Below are 13,450 nucleotides of genomic sequence, written 5' to 3' on the forward strand. Positions count from 1 at the left end.
TTTTAAAAGCCGATATCAAATTTTTTAAAAAAAAAGGCGAAGATAAATGTGACCTTCCCTTAGGAAGTAATTAGCTCTTACGAACCTTTGCAATGAAGATGCTACTGGAAGGAAGGAAAGAATTCTCTAAAGAGAATCAAAAAGAACTGCATCAGGGAAGGCAAACACACCAAATAGCACACTGAACTCTTGTGTTTTATTTGAAGGTTGCACATTACCTGCTCAAAAGGTGTTGACGCTTTTTTCCCTTGCTCTAGATCAACTGCAGATGCCATCAGTAAACATGTTTTCTGAGCAATCAGAATTACTTGATCAGAAGGACAAAACTGGGACAGCTGATAAGAAATAACCAGGACATCAATGAACAGTGAGAATTCTGCCAGGTGAACACGAACAATCAGAATGAAAATCAGCAACATTCCATCTGAATGAGAAAACTCAGCTGGAAAAACACATCTCACGTTAAAAATGATATAGACTGTAACACTGATTTATAGTTTTAATTTTATATTACTTTCCATTGTTTTTTAGCACCTTTCTGGAGATAAAATGCTTCATTTCTTCACAATTTTCCTATCTTTCCCAGTGATAAGTACTGTCATTTGGCCCTGTATTTCCATCTAGTGATCTACTTCTTGGTTTATGTTGTAATTTCTAAGTGATTTTCCCCCTGGCAAATAGATTTCCCCTTTGCATTGAATAGAGCCGAAATTAGTACATGTATTGTCATGGTTGAAAGAGACAATGTCAAATCTTGACAGGCATCAGACATAACCTCATCATTAAATCTTATCCTCTAGCTTTAGAAAAAAAACTCCTGACTTTGTACTAAAATAAAAGTCTAGGCCACTTAGGATTCTTACATGAAATCCTACTAGTGCTATCACAAATGTCAAAACTAAAACTAATTCATTTCGCCCAATTAAAATGGCAATTATACCTAAACTTCCAAAGACTATTTCTTAATCCCCCCAAATACTTAGTGATCACAAATCATCACCATCACTGAATCAACAGCATTTCAAGACACCCAATCTCTCTAGGTCACAGGCTACTCGTACATGAAACGAGGGAGTTGTGCTAGATTATCACTATAGTTCTTCCCAGTTCTTCCCAGTTCTAAAACTCTTAACATTTAATCTGTCTCCATCTATCAGACTGCGCACTCCTGGATGTGTATGAGCGATAGTCTTTAACCCCTCTCTTTTTATTCTCTCATCAATACCTGTTCTTCTTTCTGGCATTTAACCTCTACCTTGAAGGCTAGCAACTATTTTTAAATGCTTGTAATTGGAAAACAAGCTCACAGATCTTATACACAGAACCTCCTGCAGGAAAAATTATAAAGTACGCCCAAGCTTTTCAGCCTCCTCTTCACCCAGTTGTCCCCAGATACCTATTCCTATAGACTTACACCCATAACCTTTCCTAATATTTTGATAATTGACAGCTTCTTAATAGTATTCCCCTCCTAAATACAATTTTATTTTAATATGGGCCCCTGGGAGAATGGGATTCCTTCAAAGGCAAAGGAATAAGTCTCTTATGGTAGAACTTTAGGCTCCATGACAACGGTTGTTAGTGATATTTTGGTATGGGGACACCTGCCTCATGTTCTCACATTACAGCCTATAGGGATCAAATTCTCCTTAAGTCATGCCTGCTGAGACATATATTACAAGTTCCTAGATCAAAAGCCAATCCTACTCCATACTTAGCCCTTGACTACAGCCATAGTGGAGATATTCTTGTTGTGGTCCATACATTAGATACTGTTAGAAGAGACTTACCTTATAGGAAAGCATGAAAAACTCTCTCATCATCACTGAGTCTTTGTCACATTGCACGGCCATGTTCCAAGCTGAAAGTTAATGTGAAATAATTTAGTTATGAAAATTCACTGTTTAACCTGTTATCATTAGAATCTTTACACCTATATCTTTAATATTAAAATACTATAATGAGGAGTTTCTCAGAGGTTAAAAAAGCTAACTTCAGGTTTTTAGATGAATTTTTTCCAGGTAAATTTAGAGACTTCTATCACTTCCAATCTTCAATTCCAGGCCAATGACCACTAGAGGTTATGCTGACTTTTTTTAAAATTCAGAGACATACAATAAAATCCATCTAAAAAAAAAAAAAGGATTACCAAGAAGCGCTCCAACTAAAATGGGTGAATGGAAATTAAAACTTAGCAAAGAACATGGTACACTAGAATCAAAGGTTGAAGAAAACTACTGGAAAGATTTACATCTTCCACAGAGCAGTGGAAGCCCCCATAAAGCAACATTCAACATGATCTTTACCTTGGAAAACCAAAATTAAAATTCAGCAAAACAAGTATCGGAAAACAACTTTTGAAACTTCTGAAAAATAAGTCATTAAACCTTTCTATAGTTTAAATGTTTGCTGTTTTCCATTATTTGCCTAAGTTTCTTAGAAATACAACCTGCTGTATTCTCTTTTCTCCTAGATTAGAGCCTCAGTAAACCCCACAAAGCAGAGAGAAGTCCATGTAGAATCACTTTGTGACATAGTCCACTTTGTGACATCGCTGCTTAACTGCTCTTGCTTACTTATCACCGTAGTAACTGCCTCCACAAAACTGTTAACTGTACAGCTTGATGGATTTTCACAAAATGAAATCCAGATCAAGAATGATCCTGATTGTTGCCAGAAACCCTGAAGCAACCCCGTCAACATGCTCCAAAGCCCAGCTCCCTTCAAGGGTAACCACTATCCTGAGTTCTACCATCATACATGAGTTTTCCCTATTGTTTTTTCTATATATAAAATGAATCATACAATGTGTACACAATGTCTGGCTTCTTTTGCTCAACATTATGTTTGTGAGACTCGTCCATATTGTCGAATGTAGTTTATTTTTGATGACTCATACTTAGAGATAAATTGGGCATTCTAGGCCAAGTTTAGAAGCATAACCTTGGAGACCTGTAGTTATAATTCATCATTTTATTCTTAGGCCCATTTCTATAGAAAAGGAAGAAAACTAATGTTTATTGAATACCTACAATGGCCCAGGTACATACACTGCTTCATTTATAACCCTTAATAACCCTACAAAGTATATATACCTGTTCTTATTTTATAAATAATTAACGCAAGATTAAGCAGGTGATCTTTGTACCCATAGATACTAGAACTTGAATCCACATCTGTTGATTCTACCACCCCACAATGTCTCCCACAGAATTTCCTTTTACCTATTTTTCGAAACCAATGAGCATCATTAATCCTTGAATCTGAAGTTGAGGCTCTTCCGTTAAAACACTTAGCAAGGTGCACGTACGCTGCATCAAACAGGAAAATTTGACGTTGAGGTCTTTAACTCTATACTCTAGCAAAGTTGTTAATCAAGCTTTAAAAACAGTCGAACATGAGTTTGAATTTAGAAATTTCTTTTTGTGTGTTTATGTGCATAGGTGCATATCAAAAGTAGTTAAAATGACAAAAAAAATTACCAAGCCCAAAGAAGCTGTGAACTCAAACTTTGAGGAACAAACACATCTTTGGAGAGACTTATGATTTTAATTAGAGCAATCGTTCAACATCTGAGGTAGAAGGATATGATTTAGTGTAAGGAAATAAAGAATCCAAACAATCATTAAAAAGAGTGAAATAGAGACTGAGAATTGGAAAAGTGTAGATAGGTTAGCATAATATTTACTGAGCTCCCACAGCAGGTACAGTACAGAACCAGAACGTGACATCGACAGAAAGCATTTATGACATACTCACATGTCCTTTTGAGAGATAAGAATGCCAACCAGCCAACTTTTTTCACTTTTGAAAAGCTTTGGTTTCTAAACCACTTTGCTACATTTAACACCTCGTTGACAGGTATTTGAAGTATAAAATTCAACTACTGAATAAGTGGAATAATAGTTACTAAGATATGGAGTTTTTGGTGTGTTCTGGACATAAGGAAATAGGCATGTGCCATTTTGGACATTTTTCTGATCATTTATTTCCAAGGGAAAATTCTAGGAATGGAATTACCGAATCTAGGGGAAAAAAAGAAGTAGGTACGTGAGCAGCAGAAATGGGAAGACTTGTTAGGCAAAAAGGACACTCCGTAAGAAAGCGTGGAGTTGGAAAAGTAATGAGATGTAGCTGGGAGGGTAGCTTGAATGAAAAGGACAGAGAGGAATTAGTAGTAGATGGGGGGATGACACAGACTTGGGTAGAGAGATGGACAGCTTCAAAATAACGATAAACAATTTGAATTTGATTCAGAAGACATGAAAATTAACAGGGTTCAGAACATTTTTATTTGTCTTGATCTTTCTTCAGCTGTTCAATTCTTAGCTTAGGACTAAGTGGCAACAAGGAAGGGAGGGAGGAAATGTCTTTTAAACAAATTGGAATAAAACAGCTAAAATTGCATTTAGCGATGAATGCTACTGATGACAAACTTCTCTCTGCCTGTTAATAAAAAAGCAAGGTAGACTGCTGTGAAAATGTTAACAAAAGCATAAAGCTTACCTCAAATGTGAAGTCGGAATCAGTGTACTCAGTGTACTTGGAGAATTTAATAGAGGACAGAGGCAAGATGGACTGAAAATGACCAAGGAGATATTTACCTGTATTCAAGTAAATCAAAAATCTATCCAGTTCTTCTTTTCTAAAAAATAAAGAAAAGGGTGTTTTCCTACTGTTTCAAAGCTTTACTATAGAAAAGCGCTACAAAGAGACCCCATTTATGCCTGACAGCTATGCAAAAATGCAAAATCGTGAAGTCGGTTGTTCAAGGCTCCGACCTATCATTTCAACACTGCTTCCCAGCTGGAGAACATTGCTTCTCATTCTCACTGCCCTCAGATTTCTTCTCTCTTCCCCTTGTACATCTACTCTCAGTAAAGAATTTCAATGACCGATAAGGTTTTATATTACAGGGCCATACGATTTGAGAGCAGGTAGTGATTTCTGTAATTTTCAAGCTTGTTTTTGAAGAGGGGAAATTAAAACTCTTGTTTCAAATCAAATTTTATAAAAGTCTAATATACAAGAAAAGATCAAAAGGTGGCTGTTCTGGCTGAACCAGTGGTAGATGGAGGCTGAGAGCCTCGCCTTCTTGGTATTTCATGGAATTTTCATGGAATTTCCATGGTTCTGAAGAATATAGTTTAAAAACCACTTATTCAGTCCAGACTCTTCATTTTACAGAGCAGAAAACAGATCTGGAAATGAGGGGATGATTTGTCCAAGGTCATGCGAATCATGACAATGTCAAGACTACTACCCAGGTCTCTTGACCCTTTGTCAAGCTTCTTTAAGGGGTATATACATTTTCGAGGAGGAAAACATCGCACTTTACTTAAAGCAATTAATATGAAAGTACTCGCAAACTCAACTAAGGAAGGTTATAGGGAGTAGAGGAGAGTGTACTATAAGACTGGCTGCATCAGGAGAGGGTCTGTATTATATAATACATGCTGTGCTTCGACAAATACAGCAGCTGTCTCAGGGATAAATACTAGAATACTGGCTTATATAAAGTAACCTCTGGTTTATATAAAATTATTAAAATTTTATTCATTTGAATTTCAGCTGAGCTAAAGTTAACTTCTTCACTATTTAATTTAGTGACTATATAAAATAATCTAGGAAGGGTCCATTAATTCAAATAAATACTACAAAAAGGAATGAGAATATGAAAAGGAGGATGCATAGTCTAAGTGACAAAGTGCTTTAAAAATTTTAGCACACAAGTTGTTAACACTTAGGTAGATATCGCTAATTAAAAACCATAGTATTTTTTAGCAGAAAAAGGGACTTTAGAAATTATCCAGTCCAGCTTTCTTAATTTCACAGGTAAATAAGTTGTTATTACCTAAGCTAAACCAGAAGTTAGTGAAAGAGCTGAAACTAGAACTCAATTCAACATCTCTTCCCATTGCATTAGGCTTATTTGTTTTAAAGTTAGTTTAATTGATTTGTTAAATCAGGTTCTGACCTCTACCTGAAAATGCTGGTAGCAGATGTTCTTTATTACTGTATTTACTTTAAAACAATAAAGGTACATTTTAAAAATATTCTGTAATTTAAGTTTATCATTAATTCATACAGGACCCCTTTCCTTTTCCCCATCTCCAAACTGGTTTTAATGAGTGGGGTTGGACAGTATGTCACAATTACATGGACTGTGAGGCACCTTGTAAGTCCAGTGATAAAGATCTCCTTTTACAAAACTAATATTCAGTTATTTAAATAAATTGAATGGCTAGTATGTGTCAGATACTATTCGAGATTCCAGAAATATGAAGATAAAAACAAATAGTCCTTAGCCCCCAAGGAGGTCTTCCAGTCTAGTACCTATCAAGATTTAGACTTCCAGTTCCCATTTTTATTTTTTAATTTTTCATTGTGAAAAATTTCAAAGATGTTTATATGCTAAAAGATAAATGAATTCCCACATACCTATCACTCAGCTTTAATAATTATTAACTCATCAATCTTACCCATATAATATTATCCATATTATTTTGAAGCAAATTCTAGACATCACATCATTTTATCCATAAATATTTTAGGATGTGTCTCTAAGTGTTAGCAAATAAGTTCCTTTAAGAAACATAACCACACCACCATTATATGCCTAAAAATTAATAATATCTTAATATCATCAAATATTTGGTCATCATTCAAATTTTCCACGGTCTCAAGATCTTTTTTAGTTTGTTTGAGTTGCCTTCTAACGGATTCATAGAGTCTATAAAGAGGCAAAACTTATATATGCTTGGGTGAAATTTGTATTATTAAAAAAAAGTTATGTCATCAATCCAATATTATCTCATTCACAGATAATTCCAAAAGAATTCAGTTGAAAACATATATTGCCTCCACATACAAATATATAAAGCAAAAGCAAAGTGCAGCCACACAAAAAGCAGAGTTTTTGTCGAAGCAGAGAACGCAGAGATGAGGACTTTTTCTCTGAAAGGTAACCCTAATCAAGGCCTTGAATAGAGTTTTCTTTCAAATCATAGGAGGTAATGAACTTTGTGAATGAAAAAACTGGTGACCCACTTCTTCCACAAACTGTTAAGTTCTTGATATCTTATGCTGTAAAACTGTAAGCAGAAAGTTATTGCAACACTCTCAGCTGAGTTGATACGGAATCAGAATCAACAAGCCAATCAGGTTATATGTTTTTGTGGGAAAGCAAGGAACATGTCTATATTAAGTCTCCTGTTCAGAAAGAAGGAAACAGACACGATATCATAATAAAATTATAGCTAACATTGTTAAAGAGTTAGTAAGTGCCTGGCACTCTTCTTCAAAGTATTTACACGTATTTACTCACTGAGTCATCACAGCGACCCCATAAGGTAGGTGCTGTTATTATTCCCATTGTACAGATGGAGAAGCAGAAGCCCAGGTTACACAGCTAGTAAGTGAGTGGCGAAGCCAGGATATAAACCCAGGAAGACTGGCCACAGAGCCTATACTGATCCTATCCACTGTACTATACATCTCTCAATATAAGGTTTACACTGAAAGTTACTATAATTTTTCTAATCGTGAATCCATGATTTCTGTTGAGATAACTTACCTGTTTTCAGATGCCAGTATTTCAGGAACTTTTGGAAGAACAAGACGAAACAAACACCTGTATGATAAAGTAATATAAAAAGTGATGCTTACAAGTCAGTAGCTGACGGATGGTCACAGGGATGGGAAGCATGGCAATAAGGAATGCAATTAGCATTAATATATTGGCTAGGCGGAGGGTCAGGGGAGGGAGGGAGCAAGCGGGGGGATCATTTTACTAACTATATATGTACTGTATACTTGAAACCAATTAAAATTTTTTTAAAAAGTGATGCTTAAGAAGAAACATGCGAAAGAATATACACCAAGTTATTAACCTTGAATACTCCAGGAGGCAGAAGTGGGAAAAGAGAAGGTAAGGAGATTAATTTTATTTTATTTATAGATCTTTGTATTGTTTTAATGGTTGTAATGAAAACATCAATTTTTAATATTGGAAGAGTAATTTAAATAAAATAATTTTAAAATAAAAGTGTTGCTTATGACAAATTTGAATAGTTCCACAGTTCATATCACTGCCCCAAATCACCTGCTAGAACATCAGGGTACGGTATACAAGTCTTTCTATTTTTCTTCCTATAGAGGAACCCGGAACCGGCCTTGGGGTTCCACATAAACTAGGATGACTATTCTCTGAAGGGATCTGGCAGCAGCATTCATTACGAACCGACAAAATAAGGTAGTTTGTAAAGTATCAAACCCTAAAACTCTTTTTTAAAATATCCCACCTAACCTGAATAACTTTAAATATTTATCTGACTGAAGGCTTACAAGTATCTCAAGGCTCCTTCTGATACTTTTACATCTATGACTCCATGTGCATTAGGAAGCATGGCCTCAAGTGCAGGTGACCAACAGGACAACCGCTACAGAACTCTTCTGGCTTCCAATTTTTCTCACTGGCATATTATCAGTCACATCATTAGGAGTCATCATGTCCTAACCTCACGTTCCTCTGTTTCACTAGTGTATGTAAAAGTTCCCTTTTGGTAAACCACTTTCCTTCATAAAAAGAGAAAAGGAGGAAAATCAAGTTCAACTTTTTTTTTTTTTTTTTTTTTTTTTTACTTTAAGCATCCCTATCAAATTTGCAGTGTCATTTTTCTCAGAAATAGAAAACAAACCCTAAAATTTGCATGGAACCACCAAAGCCTGAGTAGCCAAAGCAATCTTGAGTAAGAATAAAGCTGAAGGGGTCACACATCCTGATTTCAAACTATACTACAAAGCTAATCAAAACAGCATGGTACTGGCATAAAAATGGTCATATAGACCAATTAAATAGAATAGAGAGCCCAGAAATAAACCTGTGTATATATGATCAACTAATATTGGACATGGGAGCCCAGAATACTCAATAGAGGAAAGGTAATCTTTTCAATAAATGGTGTCAGGAAAACTGGACATTCACATGCAAAACAATGAAACTGGACCCTTATCTTCTATTACTCACAAAAATTTAACTTGATACAGATTAAAGACTTAAATATAAGACCTGAAGCCATAAAATTCCTAGAAGAAAACATAGGCAGTAAACTCTTGACATTGCTCTTAGTATTTTTTGCGGGGGGGGAGGGGTATGTCCCAGGCAAGGGAAGTAGAACAAAAATAAACGAATGGGACTACATCAAACTAAAAAGCTTCTGCACAGCAAAAACAAATAAACAAACAAAAACCCCAAACCAAAAAAAAAAAAAAAAAACTATCAACAAAATGAAAAGGCAACCTATGGAATGAGAGAAAATATTTGCAAACCATATAGCTGATAAGGGGTTAATATACAAAATACATAAGAAACTCATAGTGACTCAATAGCATAATGAACAAACAAAACCCCCCAGTAATCTGATTAAAAAATGCCAAAGTTCCTGAATAGACATGTTCCCAAAAAGGACATACTGATGGCCAACAGATACATGAAGAGATGGCTCAACATCACCGGTCATCAGGGAAATGCAAATCAAAACCACAGTGAGATATCATCTTCACCTGTTAGAATGGCTATCATCAGAAAGATGAGATAACAAATGTTGGAGAGGATGTGGAGAAAGGGGAACCCTCACGCACTGTTGGTAGAAATGTAAATTGGTGCAGCCACTATGGAAAACAGTACGGAGGTTCCCCCCAAATTAAAAGCATAACTACCATATGATCCAGCAATCCCACTTCAGGGTATATAGCGAAAAAATCTCTATCTCAAAGAGATCCCTGCACTCCCATGTTCACTGAAGCATTATTCACACTAGCCAAGATGGAAACAATGTGGGTATCCATCAATGGATGAAGGGATAAAGAAAATGTGGCGTGCACAGACACGCACACTGGAATATTATTCAGCCAAATAAAAGAAGGAAATCCTGCCATTTGTGACAACATGTATGAATCTTGAGGGCATCATGCTAAGTAAAGTACGTCAGACAGAGAAAGACAAATACTGTATTATCTCACTTATATGCGGGATCTTTAAAAAAAAACACACCAAATTCATAGAAACAGAGTAGACTGGTGATTGCCAGAGACTGAGGAGGGAACAGGGAGATGCTGGTCAAAGGGTCCAAACTTCCAGTTACGAGATGAACAAGCTCTGGGAGCTTATGTACAGCAAGGTGACTAGAGTTACGATACTGTATTTTACACTTGAAAGTTGCTAAAAGTAAATCTCACCACATACACACAAAATTGCAATTTTGTGAGGTAATGGATGTGTTAACTAACCTCATTGTGCTAACCATTTCACAATGTTATCGAATCATCAGGTTCCACACCTTAAACCTCTACGATGTTATTTGTCAATTATGTCTCAATAAGTCTGGGTAAAAACTCTTAAATACTAAACAGTTGGTATAGTAGGCACTGTCTCAGCCTGATCCCATCAGCACCGTTTCAGTAAAGTTGACGGACCAGGAGTCAAGATGAACAGAAGAAAAGGGTTACTTACTTTAAACCCGTAAGGACTTGTTGTTGGTCTTCTGAATATTGACATAAATATTCCAGAGCTCTTCTTGCCACAATTGGCTGTTGATTCTAAAAAGGACAAATATGATATGTTAAATTACATCTAAAAAGTGATACTTACAAAATGTTATCTATATTCCTGTCCATTAATGACAAGTAAAAAAATCTAAACCTGTTCATTTTGTATTCTCAGAAGAGCTACTGCAAGATGAAAAGAATGAATCCACGACTGGTTGACAGAACGGAAAAGGTTCACACTGGCCCAGAAAACCCCGCCCTCGCTCTCCGGACCCCTCAGAGCCTCACCGCCCCGAGTCCACTAGGACCGGCTTCCTGTGCTCGTCATTCCCATTAATCAGACTCTCAGGTCCAGCTCATTTTCAGTGCCCTCGTCCCCATGAGACTCTGGAAGTCCTTTCTTTTGTCCCCCACTCCCATTTCTCCCCAACTCCTCCGATCGTCCCACTCCGCTCTCTTAAACTCAGTCCACTGTCAACAAGATCCCATCTAAAAGATGCCTCTTCCCTGACAGTCCCCTCACAGCCTTTCGCTGATGGACACCCAGGTTTCACCAAGGACACAGCTTGCAGTGAAGCCCTCTCGACTGGTGGCTGTTTTCCTCTCAGCAACTTTCTACCTCTAGACCAAGAGATGGAGTCGGTCTTGTTTTTGCTCTTCATCTCTACTTTAAAATCATTTCCTTAACACCCCCGGCTTTGCGTTTCTTGTCATCAGAGGACGTAATCCACCATCCCTCACTGTGGGGGTGACCCACCAGTTCTCGGGAAATTTCTTCTCACTTCTTGATGACCCATCTACTGCTCACGGTTTTCTCCAAAAGCTCCTCTGGTCTTAATTTTTGGCATTTTCGATATATACAGAGATGATCTCCTTCACAGCCTCATCTCTTATTTCCTTGAGTTCCACTCTGCCGGTTGCCTCTGCCATTCACTAGCACAGTCACTCATGGGACTCTGTCATTACTTGATTGCAACACTTCCATACTCCCAGTCAGCACTGGGACTGGCGTGAGCCCCACACCCTCTATGACTCCCGCCACCCTTCGCCTGCATTAAGACCTCCAATCCGTTGAGGCTGCTGACTTCGCACTGTCCCTCATCCCTCTGATGTCCTCCGCCATATCCAGTTTTAATAGCATGGGGATCAGTTAGAACCACTCCCTCATTCCTTGGTTTGCCTGCCCCTCTGTATTCCTCTGGCAAAACCACAAGCCTAGTTAAACCACTTTCTACTGACTTTTGTGCCTGCATCCATGCAGCTGAAAAGAGGTTGGATAAAAACCCATAAAACTACTTTATTTTAAAATTTCCTCAAATGACCGTTAACGCTGCCGGGCAAGCAAACCACATGACCCACGCCATTCACCTCCTTGCTTTTCTGGGTGATAAGTTTACACCGTACCCTCTACTCCACCCCGATACCTCCTTTCCCACTCTCAGTCAGGTGATCACCTTCTTCCTACTTCACTGAGACAACTGAAGCAGGCAGGCAGATGTCCACACGCACCCACTACATCTGCTCACACGCCAGGAACCACGCACTCTGCCCTCACAACTGCCATCGCAGACGGATTCCCCACGCCTCCTCCTAAAGTTGGTCCCTAAATGTATGCGTGGTGTCCATCGCCCCTTGCCGATTCAAGAACATTGCTCTAACGATTCTTTTTTCTCTCTCGCATTGTCAACGTTTTGCTCCCTTACTGGGCCATTCCCATCGGCGTATAATATTCTCATTCATCCATCTCAAACAAACAAATGAACAGACAGACCTCTTGATCCTACTTCTCTCACCAGCTACTGCCCAATTTCTTTTCTTCCCTTTGTGGCGAACTCCTCTGAAGAGCAGTCTATACTCCGTGCCCTGTTCCTTTCCTCCATTTCTCTCTTGAGCTCATTCCGGTCAGCCTCTTGCCCTACTCTATCCGAATGCTCTTCCCAAGCTCACCAGGGAGCCGCATACTGTACATTCCAATGGGCAGTGCTCAGCCCTCGCTGTCTGACCGGTCAGCAACAACATTCAACGGAGTTGGTCACCCTTTCCTCCTTGACACACATTTGGCTTCCAGGACATGACATTATCCTTGTTTTCTCCTACCTGATGGGTCATTCCCTTTCATTCCCTTTTGCAGGTTCCTCTTTCCCCCAAAGCATTAATGTTCGAGGGCTCCAGGCTCAGTTTCTGGTCCTCTTCTCTGTACACTCTCTATATACTTACTCTGTTGGTGATCGTGTACACTCTCAGTTTTATGTACCATCTATATACTAATGACTCTTATTAAACTTTTCTCACCAGCCTAGACTTCTTTCCCAAACTCCCAAGTCATATATCCAACTGACTACTCGTCTCTCTATTGGGATGGTCTAAGACACATCTCAAATGCATCATGGCTAAAACTGAACTCCTGATTTTCCCCCCAAACCTGCTCTATTTGCAGCGTTTCCTAGTTTGGTTACTGGCAACTCCATCTGATGGCCCAGTCTCTTTCTCTTATACCTTTCATCTAATCTATCAGCACATACTGTTGGTTTTACATTAAAAATAAATCTAGAACCCAACCATTTATCATTTATCTCCATTGTTATATTCCTCATCTGAGTCACCATCATCTTTTCCCTGGATTACTACAAAAACTTCCTAACAGGTCTCCTTGGCTCTCTTATGGACTAGTCTCAATAAAACAGCCAGAGCATTTCCATTAAATCAAAGTCAAATCATGTTACTGCTGAAAAACTCTCTCATGGTTCACATTTTCATTCAGAGTAAAAGTCAAAGTCTTTTTACTGGCCTCTAAGGATCTATATAACCCAGACTCTCCATTACCTCTCTGACTTCATCTCTTACTAATCCCATTTGACCGTAACCAAACTGGCTTCCTTGCTGTTTCTGGCACCTACCTTAG

The 13,450-nt window shown here is 38.1% G+C and overlaps 1 protein-coding gene across 1 annotated transcript in view; it reads right to left on the bottom strand.

Annotated features, from left to right (window-relative positions):
- TEX11 (testis expressed 11) overlaps window positions 1–13,450 on the bottom strand; it is a 136,971-nt gene that overhangs the window by 29,622 nt on the left and 93,899 nt on the right. The window contains exons 18-23 of the mRNA XM_025044431.1: window positions 10,514–10,599; window positions 7,577–7,633; window positions 4,605–4,645; window positions 3,225–3,311; window positions 1,791–1,861; window positions 219–335 (exon numbers count right to left, since the gene is read on the bottom strand). Coding sequence (XP_024900199.1) covers window positions 219–335; window positions 1,791–1,861; window positions 3,225–3,311; window positions 4,605–4,645; window positions 7,577–7,633; window positions 10,514–10,599 — 459 coding nt within the window. The remainder of the gene's footprint in view (window positions 1–218; window positions 336–1,790; window positions 1,862–3,224; window positions 3,312–4,604; window positions 4,646–7,576; window positions 7,634–10,513; window positions 10,600–13,450) is intronic.

The sequence above is a fragment of the Pteropus alecto genome, unplaced genomic scaffold (assembly GCF_000325575.1).
Source record: "Pteropus alecto unplaced genomic scaffold, ASM32557v1 scaffold312, whole genome shotgun sequence".
Taxonomy (NCBI): Eukaryota; Metazoa; Chordata; class Mammalia; order Chiroptera; family Pteropodidae; genus Pteropus; species Pteropus alecto.